Source organism: Neolamprologus brichardi, chromosome 20 (assembly GCF_056152115.1).
Source record: "Neolamprologus brichardi isolate AB-2024 chromosome 20, ASM5615211v1, whole genome shotgun sequence".
Taxonomy (NCBI): domain Eukaryota; kingdom Metazoa; phylum Chordata; class Actinopteri; order Cichliformes; family Cichlidae; genus Neolamprologus; species Neolamprologus brichardi.
The window spans coordinates 25,019,972-25,038,041 of record NC_142123.1 but is presented as its reverse complement, the minus strand read 5'-3'; the positions used below and the strand labels follow the sequence as shown (position 1 = coordinate 25,038,041).

Genomic DNA, 18,070 nt, shown 5'->3' with positions numbered 1-18,070 from the left:
ATCATGTAAATCATGGAACTTTGTGGTTAAATAGTAATATACCAGTATATTGTACACTTGCAGACGTGACGTGTCATTAATGTACAGATGTCCAAGAGTGATATTTGCAGTATATGCAGTGACTGTAAATGTTAATTTGATCTACAAGAACTGGAACCTGGGTGGGTACTTGTAGAAGTGTTTATTTCATGATAAAGGAAAACAAATTTGCAATTAATGAGAAGAAACTAACAGCAAGAAAATGACGAAACAGTTGGAGAGAAAGCAAATAATGATGATAATCTCCTCTTACTGAAAAAAGAATGCAGTGTATCACATGATACAGGCAGGATCGTGTCATAGTTGGAATGTCGGCCTTATTGTTATGACCATATCTCATCCAACACCCAGTTGTTCAGCATTAATCATTAATCAGCCTTTTAAAATATGTTGAAAATGTTAACCTGCAGTGCAAAGCTTAGTCGTCTCTGTTACAGCTGTTGCTTCCTCTTCATGTTCTGGTAAACCAATCACTGCTGGTGAATGTAAAATGCAGCCCTGCTGGTAGGACTGTCACCACAGAGATGAGAATCAAAACACAGGTATACTGCAAAATATAAAGAGGATTTATCTGGTACTGATCAGCTTAAGCTGGATTCATAGTCCTGCATTTGTGTCTATTTGTGCCGCTCTTTGGCTAAGCAGAGAGAATTCAGCCAATGTACAGGCTACAAACACTTACTTGGTATTTCCAGGAAGCTGGAAAAAAAACCCCAGTAACCACAACAAGCACTGATCTGAAGTACAAACAGTGCCTCCAGTGGAGTGTGATCTGTTAGTTGCTTTTTGTCTGTTATCACTTGTTTATTCTAAGATGCATAACCAACAAGAGCAGCCTACATTACTGGGTAATAGACGGCTAAAACATGTAGATGTGTGTTTGCTAAGTAGCACCTACTAATGCACTATACCACAGCGATGCCACTAATGAGCGTTGTGTTCACTGATTTGGCAAGAGCTGGTTCATTTATATGTAACGGACCTTCACTCAAGTGTTCCAGAAACCCTGCATGTGGTGCTCATTAGATCATTTTTATCACTGACCTCCTTTTTTCCCCCTTTTAATAAATTACCATATTTGACCATTATAAATCTTAGTTTGCCCAGACTTGTCATGCTACCTCTCATCCAGGCTTTCTTATATAGGTCACTTGTCTAATACGATATACAATAGGCTGGTGAATTCTGACCCAGCCTCAGATGTGCTTTACATGTCCCCACACACAAGCCACTTTAGAGCCATCTAAAATAAGTATCCAAGAATGGAACAATATTTAATGACGATAAATGGAAATACTTTAGTTTGGTGCAGATTTAAGCCAAGCTCATGTGAGACTATATGCAGAAATGAAGCCGATCTTATGCCTTGCTCTCTTCGTGCGCAGTGGAAGTTGCTGATGGAAGCAGTAGATGCAATATTTCTGACTTGGGCACCTCATTATCAAGCCGAACAGAGTTTCCCTTCCTTCCTCTAGGCATAATGTTTGCAGTGTGACAGCACGCTCATTTATCCCCTCCGTCTGCCACTCTAGTGTCCAGCTCATGCCTCGTCAACACTTTGCACTCCCTTCTGCTCTCGGCTTGTCCTCCAAGATCTGTTCTCAACTCATTCATGCTAAGAAGTGCATGAAGTATGCTTGACATGCCCCCGAGGGAACGATGTTTTTTGATTTTTGATTCCTTATTTTAAAAAGAGCAATCAGGGTTTCAACATTGTCATAAGTGTAAGGGTGTGTCTCCCATGTCAGTTTTGAGAAATTTGAGGAGGAGGGATTGGGGGCAGAGCCGGGGTGTCTTATTTTGATAGTTTCCCTTTTTTTATATATTATGTAGCTGTGTTTGGAAGGTGGTGTATTTTAACAAGTGGAATACGAAAATGAAAAAGGTAGAAAACACCCTGTGCAAAGAATTACATTCCATGGCTAGAAGCCATTTAGGCATCCATCTCATTACAAGACTCTAAAGCCTGTAATCCATTACTGTAGCCTGCCTTCATATTATTGGTGCTCGGTGTTATATGCAAAAACAAAGGGCTTTTGACTAATAAAGAAAAATACCAAAGCTGGAACAAATGGCTACTTTTTGTGATTAACTGGTTTATTTATTTATTTGAGCAAAATATAGAACAGAAATCAGCATTTCTCAGCAAAACTCTCCTCCTTCCTCAAACTCCCAAACAAGTCACCACTGTTCTTTAATTATCCTTGGCTACAATTAAACTTAATTTTAATTGTTCCATAACTCATAATTTTAATTTTTTTAGGTTTATTGAGTCCAGCTGCAAATGACTGCTTCATTTTTTTTAATGACTTCTCTTTTTTTCTCCAAATAACAGCAGAAATATTGTTTAAATAATTTTATCAGAAGCACCCAGAAAACAACTCTTTAGTTCACGTGTGTGAGATCTCTGAGATGTCTGAATGCACAGAAGCTAGCAGGAATTCAATCGGTGACACTGGCATGCACTGAGGATGGGCAGCCCTTTGGCGCACTAGCTGCAACAGCTGCTCAGCCCACCCCTCCACCACCATCACCCACCACCACTACTACTACTACCACTTCCAGAGGCCAGGCTGACGTAACCTCTGCTTCGCCCTGCTGCCAGTGAGCGTGTCACGTGACTGTGGTGGCTAGTCAAACCGTGTTACCGTCTCCCAGCTGCAGGTTGTGAGAACCATAACATCCTGCCCTTCTCTCTGTCACTTGGGGTCTTTCTCCCTCGTCTCAGAATATTCAGCAGCGTGATAACACAATGGGGTGTAATCTCCAGATGTTTTTGGTTAAACCACGGTTTGTCAATCAGCAGCGTAATCTCTTCTTCTTTGACGTGCTCCGTGGTCAAACTCAGGATGCCGCTCCACACACAGTAAAGACAGAAGACTGCCCAGGAAGTCTTAGCTTTGCTTTATGAATTTTAATCTTTCCCAGCGCGGCTGCAAGCCTTTGGTGTCATTTTGGGTAACAGCCTTCTGAGATCTATCTTGTTAGTGCGTGATTGTCTGACCGCTCATGTGGCCTGTGGTAGTGCAGAGGATATAATGCTGATCCCAATCTTTATAAAGCTGAATTCAATGCTGAAAGTCCTTCTTATATAACAATATAAAAGTGTTTCATCAGAAATTGCAAATTAACTCTGTACAATAGCATTTTTGAATGGGATTTGTTTGCTACAGGGCAAGCAGTCTGCGGAAATTGGTTTCAAACTAGGCTCCATATTTCAGCTCTCCAGCTGTCATGTCTTCACTCTTTCAATTTCTTTTGTCTCACATGCAGATTTTAATGCAAAAGCAAAGTAGACGGACTTTCAAATAGTTTGTTCTAGTTATGCTTTGTATATATGCGTGTTCCTCTGACGGCCTACGAATAAACGAGTTCAGCTGAACAATGTAACAAAATATTACACAAGACCCTGCAGTGTCTGCCCTGTAAATGCACTCCACGTAAATCATAATATTAATGAGAAGTGGAGTCTGTAAGATTTGTGTGCATATTGAATTTGTGCAAATGCGGCGAGCAACAGGTTCAATTCCCAATTGGCTGGCTCATTTTGCTGATATAAAATGCTTAAAAATAGCCATATAAATAAATTGTATACTCCTACTATACAACTAGTGGGATAAACTATAAGTGCTTCAGTTATAAGCTAAAACGGCAATACAAAGCAAAGCGGTCGAGGTGTTTGGGAGTAAGTGGATGTTTTAGTGGAAGGCCTCTGTGTGGATAACATGCACCAGTGCTGCCACTGAAGGAGCCAAGGGTCACTGTCCTATTGCTGTGTGTTTCCTAACAGTGAGTCAGACGGCTGGTCAGCCATGTTTAATGCGATCAGATGCTGGGTGACACATTGCTACAGTACCCTGACCACCACTTTGGCAAGGGAGACATTTAGTGTTAACATGCTCATAAGCACTGAAGTCATGGTATGTGTCCACTGTGCGTGTCATTTTTTTTTCAGCACTATTATTAAATATCATGAGAGAAGGGTAAAAAGGGTGTTTCAGTATTATCTAAAAAGTTCCTTTGCCTGATTTTACAGGCAGCTTTTGCATGGTTTGAGTTTAGAATTGTACCTAAGGGGCTTCCTTAAAAGTTAAGGCACCTTTGTTGCATGTCACACCTCTGCCTCTCCCAGGAAGGAAAAGCCACATTGCCAAAAAATAAAAAGTCCTTGTATGCCAGATTTACTTGGATTACTATGGAGGCAGCAGACCTGCATGTTTGAGGAAGTGAATCATGCTGATATAATCACAGCGTGTGTGTGTTTGCTTGCTGAAGTCATCGAAATGCTGAGAGTAAATCTGTTTAAAAAGCTGTGACAAATGCTCGATGGTGCGTCACAGATGAAAGACAACGTGCTCTTTTCAAGCGGGGTTCGGGCCGTTTCTGTGTCAGTGTGCTTGTGTCGGTACACGTGCATTTGTTTGGAGCCAAAGACTAACTCACAACTGTACAAACTGAAAATGATGAAACCACCCAGGCAGAGAAAACTGGGGTCGGTTTAATTTAGCTGCCAGAGAAAGGTTTTGTTTTTTTCTTAAGCCTCTTTTACATTTGTTTTGTTCATCTCAGTTCATCCAAGAAAAGCTTTTTTTGTTGTTGTTAGCCTGCATTTGTGTCCCTCCTTTTGATAGGCAGGTGTCGTTTTGTTCCTCTAGACTCCACCGACTCTCCCTGTTCAAGCCGTGACCTGCTTTGCCAGTGTAGTACAATACTCGCTCTCCCAACAAAGAAGGAGATACCTGCTGATCCCATCTGGCGCCAGGTTTTAGAGAAAGCAGTAAATAGGCAAGTCACACCCGTCTAAAACTGCCCTGTTGCCCTGCATGACGGCCTGTCTTCGGTGGCACAGCTGGCGTCTTCCTCTGGGAGTCACCCAAACTGGCATCATGCATGTCCATGTGGGGACTTCTCATGCCAGCTGTCAGCCCTTTTGTAGGTGGCTCTGTTAGTCTGGAATGACTGACTCTCTGGATATGCAGTTCTGCAATAGCTGGCATTTTCTACCACACCCCATCTGTATCTAATATTTAAGAGAGCCACAGAGCTGCAGAGAAATAAAGTCTTTCCATGTTTGCAGAAAATCACAAAATTGGAATTCTGCTAACACCCTAGAGTGAAAGAAAACACAGCAGGGTCTGCTCTGATTTACTATATGCATGTTGTCATTGTGTGTTTTGACTTGATCATGCAGGATTTCAGGGATTGCCCCCTGGTGGTTGCTCGTGGTAGAGATAACATGCTGGAAGCTCTCATGTCTATTGATTGCATTCCTGCTTGTGAATGGTTAGAATCAATTAGCACTGGTTACTGAGTTTATCTGGTCAATACTCCTGTTTCTTCTGTGTTTTATCTACATATTTATTAGCATGTTTCCTACAGTACAAGCTCAGTCGTGTTTTTGTGCATGTCAGTATAAAGGACATCATTCTAATACTGGCTAAACTTAAGGAGTCCTTTCAACATTAAAATAACATCACTGCATTTTTTTTTTTTTTTTTTTTTTTTTAGCACCAGAACAGTTTGTCAATACATTGATCAGCTGATCAAAAGGAAAGTCATCAAAAAAATGCAATTTTGGAGTTTCATTTTCTTCTCTGTTGAGGATTTGCTGCTTATATGTATATTTTCTATAAGTGCGATAGAAGTATAGTTGAGTTTTCTGGACCCTGTTTTGGGGTTTTTGTCAAGCCGACCTGGACTTGTGGGGAGAAAAAGAATCTGATCGGCAGGGCAGACCAAATGTTATTGTTATTATCACAGTGATCCTTTGAGTGTATTTTTACTTTCCACTATGCAATGTGGGTTGTTGCTTCTTTGTGCTTTGGTGAGAAGCAACAACAAAGAAGCTTTATACATGCCTGACCCTTTGTAGCTCTTCAGTGTCAGTGCATTCTGACCTCTTGTCAAACCGGCCCATGTCTCTGCTAATTCCCCACCCGCCTATGTATCCCTGCCCCTCTGTTAGCACCCTGCTGCCCCTGGCACTCAGTGCCACACAGACACCTGTCCTCATTAGTCCATGCATGCCTGCCAGTCCCCGCCCCCTCACCCCAATCAAGCCTCACTGTGTGCTTTTTTTCAGGGTTGGTGGTTTTTCATGACCTTTCATGATTTGCCTGTACCCATCTGACTGGTTTACTCTCACAATGACTCAGTCGAGTCACAAATTCTGACTTGTTGCAGACACGATTCAAGCATCTCTGTTCTATTCTTATCTCCTTAATTACACATTTTCACTTTACCTCAACTTAACTGTGCTGCCATTTTTCCCAAGCTGCTTCTTACTTATTTATCCCCCCCACCACCACCGCCAACAGAACAATGACAACGAGACACCGCTGCACTGTGCCGCCCAGTACGGCCACTCTCGGGTGGTGCGGCTGCTGCTGGAGGAACTCACTGATCCCACCATGAGGAATAACAAGTTTGAGACTCCGCTGGACCTGGCGGCACTGTACGGCCGCCTGGAGGTTGTCAAACTGCTGCTCAGTGCCCATCCTAATCTGCTCAGCTGCAACACCAAGAAACACACGCCACTACACCTTGCCTCTCGCAATGGACACCTACCCGTAGTGGAGGTGTTACTAGATGCTGGAATGGACATTAACTATGAGGTATGTGTTGTTTTTATTTTTTCTGATGTATATTTACTTATATATTTCTTTTTACTGAAAAACTTCTGTTTGCAAATGTTTCTTAACATACTTTCATGGCCCAAATCATGTTAGGCAACTTAATCTGTCCTTGCAGCACTTCCTCTTGCTACTTCCTACTAAAGCTATGAGATTAAATGTAAAATTCTTAAGCTCTCAGTTTGTAAAGGAACTGTTGTAGTAAGGCCAGCGCAAAGCAGAGCTGGCCTTGCTCCCCCTGGTGGGCCCTAGAGCTCTGACTCTGTATCAAACTGTGCCACCCGTCTGTCTGGAGATCCTTTCTCTGTCCTTTTTTTCCTCTGAATAAAAGATGTGGAGGCTATTCAGCTTCCTTTAGGCTCTGCATCCGGCAGGGCTTTAATTAGCATGGCCCTGTGAGCTGGAAAATGATCTGCTTTGATTTCTCAACCACATAATTGTCAGTTCAAGAAGTGGACCAAGTAGTGGGCATGAATCCACACAACATGCGCTACGTATTTTACTAAAGTGTTGGTGCTGGAACTGCTATATTCTGTAGTCTAATTTTTTGGTAATAACATAGGAAATATTAAGAACTTCTGTCTATTATGTTTCTAATAAATTCGTATGCTTTTTCATTTTCTTTCCTGCTCAGACAGAGAAAGGCAGTGCACTCCACGAAGCCGCTCTGTTTGGGAAGACTGATGTGGTGCAGAAGCTTCTCTGTGCAGGTCAGACCTTAGAGCGCTAAATCTACATAACTTCCACGTATTTAGGAAAAACACGTACTTAGCACACGACTGTTACTGTTGTCGTTTCCCAGGGATCGACGTGAACATCGTCGACCAGAAGGGCCTGACAGCGCTGGACATTGTCAAGGACATGCCCTCTCAGAAAAGCAAACAGATAGCTGCCCTGATCCTTGGTAAAGACCAAATGAGCACATACAGGGCTCCAGTGGGCTCTCTTATTTATATCACATGAAACAGCTGCGATACAATCTCCTATTTGTTCCAGGTCATATGACTGGAAAACCCCCTGATATTGACCTTCCCCCTCCACCAGTGCCTCCACCTCAGGAGAGCCCGAGCCCACGGAAAAAGGGTAAGATTTATCGGGAGTCTTCTGTGAGAGATAGTGGGTGATTTTTACCTTCACAGCAGCAAATCTTTAAGCAGAAGAAAAAAACCACTGTGCAGGAAAGTATGACAATAGTTTACCTATTACTTTGACATGAGAACTTGTTTTTGCTTCAATCTTTATCCGTTTTGACTTGCAGGTGACCTGGAGAAAGTCTGTGAGCTAATCTCGGGGCTGGCCCTGGGGCCCGAGGAGGAGAGCCCTTATGAAGCTCTGTTTGAGGCCACTTCTTGCCACTCTTTAGACAGCCTCACCAGTGGGAAGTCCTCTGACAGAGACTCGGGAAGGCCTGATAGTGAAGCTGGAAAGGTCAGCAGTTTCTGATCTGTTTTTTTTTTTTTTTTTTAAATGTTTTTAGTTGAAACCCATCTCACTCTTATACATACCAAGACAGAGTGAGGCACTGAAATGCTGAACTCCCACTAGAGGGAGATGGTGATCCTCTCTTCTTATGACAGTGCTACAAAAATCCACCAGTGTTACTTCTCTTGTGTTTCAGTGTAGGTTTGCATGCCATCTTTTAATACTGATAATGAATTGATTACTTTTTTTATTACATCTTGTATTGCTGACGTACAGAAAGATCGCTTGGTTCTCTCGTCACATCCTGGCCCTGGTAATGAAGAGGAGGTGAGCTCAGAGGTAAGGAAGTAAAGCTGTATTCACATGGTGATGGGGGTCTAGTGATAGCTGTGGACATCATCTATGATCTTAATCCCATGCAAATCAACCACTGAATATGCTTTTTAAAGAAAAAAAATGTACATATGCAAATTTGGATAGTTTTTAAGGAGAATTTGGATAAATGCACAACATGGATAACCATTCATGAGATGAAATTGTTAGCTTGCATTGTACGAATTGGTAAGAAGCATTTTGCTGTCTTTCATTAGGCTCACAATTATCTGGCAGGATATTAATAGTAACATCACACAGACACAAGGGGCGTAACTTGTAAATCACATCAAGTCCCCCTGGTAATACAAATCCTATGCGAATAGGTCAGAGGTCATACAGCCAGCAGAAATGGTTGCCATTTAACGCCACAGATTCTCCCACGCGCACTTGTAGCTGTTTGCAAATGGTTGTGACAGACTACTTTTAAAAGTTAATGCCACTGAAAAGTTAGACGTGTTTTCTAACACTGTGACACAGGGGCTGCTGGGAAAATAACAATCTGTCACTGAGGATGCCAGTTTCATTTTAGCTACCACCCTTTTCGTTTCCTTCAACGCTGCTGCTCAGTTCAAATGGCTTCTTAAGAAATGCTCAGCTGAGTGCCGAGTGGAGCACATGTAATAGGAAAGGGGGAATTGGAAAAGGCAGCGTCCGAGAACAGTTCTGGTCTAAACCGTTGCTGATCATAGTGGGCATATTGTGGATGTTTCACGAAGGGTTTCCTATTGTAAACAAATATTTTCACACAACTGCCTCGTAATTTCTAACCTGCTACTTCTTTTTCACCTTTAATCCTTTGACTTTTCTGCAGGCCCTGTATACTAGCAGCAGTGCTGATGAGAAAAGGGAGCCAGCGGAGGAGGAGGATCACACATACGAGTTGTTGCTGACTGCAGAGACAAAAATCCCACCACCACCTAGCCATGAGCCCCACTCATATAAAGGTAATTGTGTTTATTCAGTACAAAAACAACAAGTAACATTTCGAAAAGGCATATTTTTCCAGCAATTCTTTTTGTTCGTGCTTTACGAAGATATTTCTTGGTAAAATGCAGTCACTCTACCTTGTTATATCTCCATATAAATCAGGAGGTCCTTCGTTCCTGACATGAATATCTCTCAGGCTCTTTTGCTGCCGTTTGATCGCAACAGAGCCTCAGAAGACCCTCCTCAGTTGTGGCTGCTGAATGGCACTGCATGTAATTGGATTAAATGGGATTAAATTAGGAGGCAATTTTGATCCCTAGTTGTTGATGTAGATGTTTTAAAACCATACCCTTGGGACCTTTCAGCTTAGTCAGCTTGACTATCACCCAAAGAAAACTGGGCTGAAGTGTTGGAGTCTAATCGCGGATGTCATCGGGCCTTCCCGATGGAAATGATGGTGTTATAAAAAAAGAATAACTTACTGTGGGTTTTTTGGGGGGAGGGGGTTGTTGAATTGGACAGAAATGTTAAATGATTAGTTTTTCATCCGTTATAAAACTGCTCTATCATGTCTGCGTACTCGGTGCTGTTTAAAAGGCAGGAAGATTAATCTGAAGTCTGTCTGACGCTTAGACCGATAATGGCGGCATGCATAATACATGACTTTATTATCCATCACTTTGACATTCTCAGCGTAATGTCTCTCCTGAAAGTCAGAACCAACAATGGATTTTCTGTAACTCTTAGTTAACCAACGTTTGTTTTCTTGTCTCCTTAGATGACAATACCACTATACAGTCTTCCAACAGTGTCCTACCTCAGGTAAACTCTTTTGTTCATGTCCTATAACTGCTTCAAAAATAGGTTGCTATTTGAATACTAAAATTATAGGATTGTATGTATGCTGCACTGTATGTGGAAGTATTCTACTATGAGTTGTGAAAAGTAATTCGGTCACTAGCCCAAGCATTGTAGACCATCGTGCGCTTGTGGAAGTAAAAATGACAGAACTGCTTCAAAGCATCATATCAGCCCTGACGTTACTTCTGGTAGGCCGAAGATTCAAGCTGAGCCAGCAGCCCTGTATGACAGTACGAGTCCCACATGCACAGACAGAGTTAACTGGTGGTTTTCAGTTGGTGGTAGATGTGAGGTGGACAAAGCATACATGGAATTAAAATCTACATGAATGTAGTAGTAAAATATGACCAGTCTGGTCCATCCATTGATGCCTGTCTGATCTGTACGAGGGCTTAACATGTATACATGTGGAAAGGCATGAAGCTTGCCAGATATATGTAACTGCAGAGGAAATAACAATCCTACTTTGACTAAAGTGGTCCTGACAGAATGTTTGAGAAATTATACTGTATAAAAATGCATGATTACAGCTGATGATAATCTGTCTAATTTGTATATAAGTAGTATCTGGAGGGTTTTTTTGGTTTGACAACAAGCTTCCTATATACTGGTTTGAATAGTGAATGAGTGGATAATTTTTGACCCAACCCAAGTGATGATAGCAGGTCTTAAAATTAAGATGGTGGTCTCTTCAGAGTCAGAAACTGAGTCATATGTTAGCAGAAGGCAGAAGTCATCTTAAACGGCCCCTGATAATAGTGCGTCTTAAATGTTGTAAATCTGCCTACTTATTGCCATTGTCTTTTTTTATTGCCCTTTGATATCTATCATCCAGTTAGCAGCATTTTATTATTGCTGTCAGCCACCTCTACAGCCCCTCTGCTGCACACAGTATATACTTGTGTCTTAATTTGCAAGCCCCAATTAAGTTGGCTGTGCTTCTGACCTGCCTGATGATAATAATCTTATAGTCGTCTGTGGTTTCATCTGCAGTCTCCTGAGCTCAGCTGCACCGTAACTACTGTAAGGAAACATGCTACCACGATTATAATGCAGTTGATCAGGGAGGGTATGTCTTCAGGATAATAAGCAGGATAATTCGGCTTTTAGTTATTTGCTAACTGGGCTTCAGACGAGCTACTATGATTGTTTAGAATCACAGAAAATGTTTCTATCATCTGTTCTTTCTTGCTGTCCTACTTTAGCATAAACCTTCTGCCCCGAACAACCTTAGAGCCCCAAGTAAGACGAAAGACACCTTGCACCCTCCAGGAAGAGTGGGCCCAGGGGCGCTGGGAGGTGAGTACGGTCAATGTCCTCACGTTTTAGATACCTAATAAGGTACAACTGCTGCTGGTAAAGCTGCGTGAGGGTAAGGAAAGATGGACCTGACACATCAGACTTGGAAAATTACAAGCCAAGCATGTCAATGAAATAGGAGAAATGCATCTCAGTTTGATGCATTTGAGATAGGCTGGCTTGGATTAGCGCAGCCGGGGAAGTGCACGATTGGTATTCTCGGGCAGCAGAGGGGATTTGGCTCGTCAGGGGCAGGTTGACTGACATTCGTTGGCAAGTGGGTTAGACTAGTTTCATTGCCAATGGGAAACTGAATTCTTGATCAGATTGTGACATTCCTATCTTAGATCCACATCCCCGCCTAAAGCTGGATATGCCACTTCATCCAGTCAGGCACGGAGCAGAGATGAGGCGTATAGCTGCTGGGTTTTTGCTGATACATATACAGATGTCTTCATTGAATAAATTGAGTTTTGGCACATGTTTGGAAATAACTTGCAAAGAGAAGCCAGTTAGGCTTCTCGAGTTATTTTTATGCAATTTCGCCACGTAAAAAATTATTGGCCAGCTGCAGTAACATTAGTCTGTCTGTTTGGGACTTCTTTGACTTAAAATAAACACAAATTGGAAAACAGAAAATAAGAGTGTGATCTTATTTGTTATATTTGGTTATATGAATTGGAAATACATTTTTAGCATCTATTCAGTGTTTCTGTTGTGTCACTGTTCCTCTTTGAGTTGATGTAAAAAACCACTGAACAGCTGGCCCCTCAGATGGTTAACTGTAATGAGTAACATTAAAATGTTATTAATTTTCTACAAGAGCGGTAATTCTTTTTTAACAAAGCTCAAGGTTTTGCAACTCTAGTTTAAAACACATGGCAAAATGTTGTTCATTTCATTTTTTTTTTTTTTGGTTCCTTTTTATATTTAGGAACTCTAAAGTTTTTCTCTTCATTTCATTTGTCAAAACCACCAATTTGGTTGCTACTTAAATAACCCTGTCTCTGACCTGTTTCCTCTTTACTTTTTGAGGTTTTGCAGATCAGCCACTCAAACCTGGTTCCTATTTTATGTATTACATAAACCCAGGCAGTCGGCGGAGCCTAAATATTTAGCTTTGTTCATGTGGATGTGATCTTTCTTGTAACTTATGTGGTCTATGGACGGTCAGTGACCAAACCTCAGCAATCTCTGTGGCAGGTGGAGGACAGATGCCGAGTCAGCGATATATGGTGTTTAGTGTCTGTCTTCAAACACATTCCTCCTGCTCTCAGCAGCAATCCACATTTTCGCAACAGACCTGCTGCTGATGTATTATAGCGTTTCCAAAGCAGTACCTGTAAGATCAGAAGTTTCTCCACAGATTATAATAAAAGAATAATAATAATACATTTTAAAAACACCCATTTAACTTAAATATTACGCTGTTATGAGCAACGTTGGTGAGGAAATAAACCTCAAAGTATACATGCTGTTCCATTAGTTCACAACCAGAGTGCAGTGTGTTTTCTGTAGTTTTGATACTTAGCTAAACTTGTTTGTGCTGCTTTTATGAACTGTAGCACATCAAAGGATAGATGTAAGGAAGTTAAAGACAGAAAGCACCTGTGTGTTTGTCACACTTCTTCTGCATCATTATATATGATGCTATGTGGAGCCCAACCGATCGGTGGGGCCGATTATATTGACTGATAAATAATAACTAAAGGAGGGATGGGAGAAACAGCCTTGAACCATGTAATAGGTGTTGATGTTGTATAGTTTGTCCAGGGGTGGGCACTTTGCAGTGTATAAAAATATATTTTATGGGGAGGCTCATTGCGCTGCAGTGAGTTGAATATGATCAAATGATGTACTTTAATACAAATGTCCCCATGTCAGTAAGATCGCCTTAGTACCTTGTAGCTGTGCTGCAGTGCACTACCAAGAGTTTAAAATGTCTTTGAAACTCAAACAAAAACAGTGCAGGTTTTCCAGGGACATATGGATTGACTTTTGATTGTGTAGCTAGTGAAGTAACAACCAGCACTGATTCCACAGCATCTGCAATCCAAACATGACATCATCTGGGCGATATGGAGCTGTCACTGCCAAATGAAATAAACACCCCACGTCTGTGGTGACTTCACCCAATACAAAAGAGTTGTAAAAACATCAGATTGCATGTGTGCATGTTTTCCATCCTAGAACTGTATAGAAAGGGGCTCCGGTGGTCTTTGCAAGGGTTAACACCACGTGAGTTTGTTGGAAGCACATGGATGTGATCATAGGGCGTTCACGCTCCCTAGCTGCCAAGGAGAGGGTGGGTGTTTGGCTGTGATCTTGACATATGTGTGCAGTACACTCACTCACCCACACACAAAACACCCCCCAACACACACACACTTTTCCTAAGCTTGTGAAAAGGGAGTTTAGGGTGTTGTTTGGCACACTCCCTCTCTGGAAATGATCCCTGAAATAGTACTGAGGTAGTTTGGTGTAGATAAAACTCTTTCACAGCCTGCTGTTTCTTTTTTTAAATTCTTTTCCTATACTGATAAAATGACTGCACTGGGCACATTTTTGGCAGGAAGCTGTTTTGTGAAGGACAAACAAAGTGCTGCAACAGGTCACTACTTTTCTTGTGGTGTCTCTGCCCCAGATTCCCTGTCACCAAACACTCCTGACCCTTGTCACCCTGGCAGAGACCACACAAGCCCACACACTCCCGCACCATGTGTCACGGGACTAATTATCAGAAGTCTGGCTGCTGGAGGACGGGGTGATTCAAATTTCCATTCCTCGCCCTCCGTTAGGCGCTAGAATTAGAAGCTAGAAAACACAGAGGGCGCACACTTTAAACAACAAAACGCATCACTGCAGTTGAAGAAGACAGGCTCGGCACGAGTTAGTTTTTTTTTTTTTTCTTTTACCCTCAAACCAACATATCGATTACAACAGGTACTATCAAGCTGTGGCTGATTTGATTGTGGAAAAAAGGCTTAGGTGGCAGTAAGTCCTTGGGAGAGGGGAGGAGGAAAAAATCTCCTTGTTCTTTGTTGCACTTGCCATTGAGTCTCATTAAGGAGTCGTTTTTGTTGGAGAAGACGGCAAACAGTAAGTTTCACTCCTCTTTGTGATATTTGTTGTGTTGTATTCATTTTTCTCTGGCATACACTCTTGGAATTTATGTGTAGGTTTGTTTGAAAGTTTAGTTTAGTCAGAAACTCTGGGACATTCTCAGCGTTATGTCATTTTAGGAAAACAGGCTTAACAGACAAGTAGGCCTCTGTGATGAGGCTGCTCACACAGATGACTTGCTTCAACTCCCTGTTGCAAATACAGGCATTCAGGCACCAGCAGATAGCTGTCAGACGGCTACAAGCTGAGTTTGGAATTCAGGAGTCATTTCTCCAGCCAACATACGCCTTCTCTTTGCTCCATCTCTTCTCTCTCCCCCTTTTTCTTTTCGTCACTCCTGGTAGGAAACAATTACAGATCTGTTTCAGGGCTTGTGTGGGTGGTTTCTTATTAGCCACACTGTAAGGATCAGCCCCTCAGTTGGAAGTCTACTTTCCAGCCCTCACAGGCTGCTTTCCTTCTTCACTGACTTTGTCTATTCCCTTTCTCTTTGTCTAGATAACTCACAGCTCAGCCAGGACCAGGAAGCAGGTGTACCAGAGCAGTTCACAGGCCTCCTACACGGATCTTCTCCTGTCTTTGAGAGCCGTGAGGAGTCCTTCCGGCTTCCAGGTGTTCTGCCACACAACCAAGACCAGCCAGAAACAAAAAAGAGGGCCAAAGCTAAAGAGGGAGTAACGGCAGCTGCACCGCCACCTAGCCGTCCTAGTATGGCCGCCATCCTGACAGACTGTGATCCAAAAGCAATTTATGCTACTGTGAACAAGGAGCCCAGGGACTCGGTGGCTGGTGCTGTATCTGCTGTCAAGATGCGCCCTCCTGGGGACCTGAAGCTGGCACGCAGCCTGTCCAAGTCTGACTCAGACTTGCTCGTGTCGCCTCCTAATGAAGAGGAAGGAGGATTGGGAAACCGTAGCGAGTCTGTTTCTAACTGTAGCACGGCTAAGAAGAGACTTGAGAAATCTCCCTCTTTCACCTCAGAATGGGATGAGGTAAGTGTTTCCGCTTGAAATATTTAAGACACACACACACACACGGGGGAAAAAAAACAGGCTTTAGTGTGTGTACGGTTTGTGCATGTACAACCAATAATGCAGGCCAGTAAATAATAATTACATGTTTCACAGATGTTTAATATGAATAAAGGTGACCTTTTTCACACTAATGTAACTGCAAGGTAGCAGAGTGACAGCAGGTGAAACCACAGACTGTATATTAAAGATGGATGTAGCCACCGTGACATCAGTCACCGGTTTCTGGACTCTGCACTTTGAAGCCTCGGTGTTAGTGTTTAGGCTGTTGCCATGTTATTGCCATAACCTGCACAGGTAAAAGGCACAGACACGTGGATGTGCTAGGTAACAGACTCATTCATTATTAGAAGAATTTCACTCATCCCAATTGTAACGTGTAAAAACAAACCTAATCTGGAGATCTTTGTTTTTAAAACATTTGTCATGAATCCCATTGGATGGAAACGATTAATATTATGTGCATAAGGTTAATATAGTTCTAAAATGTATTGACATTGACATTATTGGACACGGTTTTTAAGGAAGTACAAAAGTTGACTTGTTTTGTTTAACAATGCCCGCCTGATGTCTCATCATGCAATTTAGGTCAAAACTTGTCTGGAACATAAACTTTTTGGCAAAACAGTAAATGATGGAATATATCTTTGCACATATTTGCATTAGTACATTTCTTTTGTTAAAAAACTGCAGTGTATAAAAATATTTTCAGAATTCTGTTTAAAACTTTTTTTAAAAATTTGTCTCAATCCCGCTATGTGTTAGTATCACAGAGCATATTCACATCTAAATATATTCCCCGTGCATGCAGCGCTTTAATGTTTTGTCTGGGATGTAGATAAAGAGCTGAGTAGAGACACAGCGGGAAGAGATTAGAGAAGACAAGAAGATGGGGATAAAACAACTGAGAGACTGAAAAAATAAGACAAGAGACAGAGATTTGAAAATTGAGATTCAGAGAAGACGTGGAAGCCGTAGATCCGTTTCTTCGGCTCTTGCCTCCTCCTGTTGTAAAGACGTGAAACTCCGACCTGAATCTCTGTAGAGACTGACAACCCATCAGAACACAGAAAAAACACACAGCTAAACAAATACAGTATAGAACCCTTCCTTTTCAGAGTTTGTTAGATTTTACTCTTTTAAGAAACACAAGTTACCAAGAAGGTATAAGTTTTATAAACCTTGGTTTTTAGTATTGCAGTCATTAAACAGCCACACGAGATAGAGCTGGCATGGTTTCCTCATTGGCTCTTTTGCCATTATCCTAAAACAATCATCTTATTGTTGGCAGAATTAAAGAAATCCTCTGTAAGCTTCTCAGTTAAGTTTTGCATAAGCTGTCCACTAGCCTCAGTAATTCTCCCTTGTTCTGCTTGTGTTCTGCTCCATTCATGTTACTGATAGCTGCGCTGCTACACACAGTCCAGAAGTGACTTGTACGTTTTATTTGTGATGCGTGTCCATCCTGAGGAAATCGCAGGCTCAGATAGCACTAATGCTTTCTCTTCCCACAGTGAGGAGCTCATGTTGCTGCCTAGTGTTCCTTTACATGACCCTGTCAGAACAACCACAGTGAGCTAATTGCAGATTTGAGGTCGATGTCTTGGCTACTGCGGGCCATGGTTTGCATGCAGGTGGTCAGTTTTTAGACACTGCCAACTTATGCCACCGATACAGTAATTACACTGTGGTGTGCTGCGATTCTGAAGTTTTTAAGAATCTTTTTTTCTGTTCATGTGTGAGACTCCACGCAAGCAATCTGGATTATGCGTCGTTGTTGCAACCAGTGCAATTTATGTCCTCGTCATTCGATGCTGGTATGTGACTGTTGTCTGACAAAGTCATACTTTCTTATTTGGCAGTGTTGTGCTACCATAAAGTGCCAGATGTTGTGTTGATGTTGCTGCAGTTTATTGCTCACTATTAGATCATGATAAAAAAATATGGCACAAGCCCACAGAGGGGATACTGTAGTTCAAAACATCTTTGATGTGCATTTATGGAAGGAACAGACACGATATTGGCTCTATATGGAAATACTGCTGTCAACACTTTCATCTTTAGCTGCTTTGGGAGGGATAGCGGCCCGAGGCCTTGTACATGTGCTTTATCCAAGTTCAGCAGGCTTTTCTATCATGAGAAAGATCACAGCTGCCTTCCACTATGGTCATATGACTCATTCTGGGATAACCTTGCTGTTGAGCTTTTATGTATGGGAGCACTCCAAAGAGGGTTTGTTCTTGAGCTATTTCAGCATTTGCAGGCATTACTTTAGTTTATAGTTTTATCAAAGGCTGCCAAGGAAACACTCGTGGAAAATGACTGACCTTTGGTATTCGTCTGTATGCAGCCGAGTGAATG

General features: G+C 42.0%; 1 protein-coding gene across 4 annotated transcripts in view; it reads left to right on the top strand.

The window, feature by feature from the left end:
• The window catches only part of anks1aa (ankyrin repeat and sterile alpha motif domain containing 1Aa), a 64,300-nt gene that overhangs the window by 15,589 nt on the left and 30,641 nt on the right, over nt 1–18,070 (top strand). For all 4 annotated transcript variants that reach the window (XM_087833451.1, XM_087833450.1, XM_087833448.1 and 1 more), the window contains exons 5-14: nt 6,357–6,653; nt 7,306–7,381; nt 7,474–7,575; nt 7,668–7,754; nt 7,930–8,099; nt 8,370–8,432; nt 9,280–9,412; nt 10,174–10,217; nt 11,462–11,555; nt 15,177–15,670. In XM_087833451.1, coding sequence (XP_087689577.1) covers nt 6,357–6,653; nt 7,306–7,381; nt 7,474–7,575; nt 7,668–7,754; nt 7,930–8,099; nt 8,370–8,432; nt 9,280–9,412; nt 10,174–10,217; nt 11,462–11,555; nt 15,177–15,670 — 1,560 coding nt within the window. The remainder of the gene's footprint in view (nt 1–6,356; nt 6,654–7,305; nt 7,382–7,473; nt 7,576–7,667; nt 7,755–7,929; nt 8,100–8,369; nt 8,433–9,279; nt 9,413–10,173; nt 10,218–11,461; nt 11,556–15,176; nt 15,671–18,070) is intronic.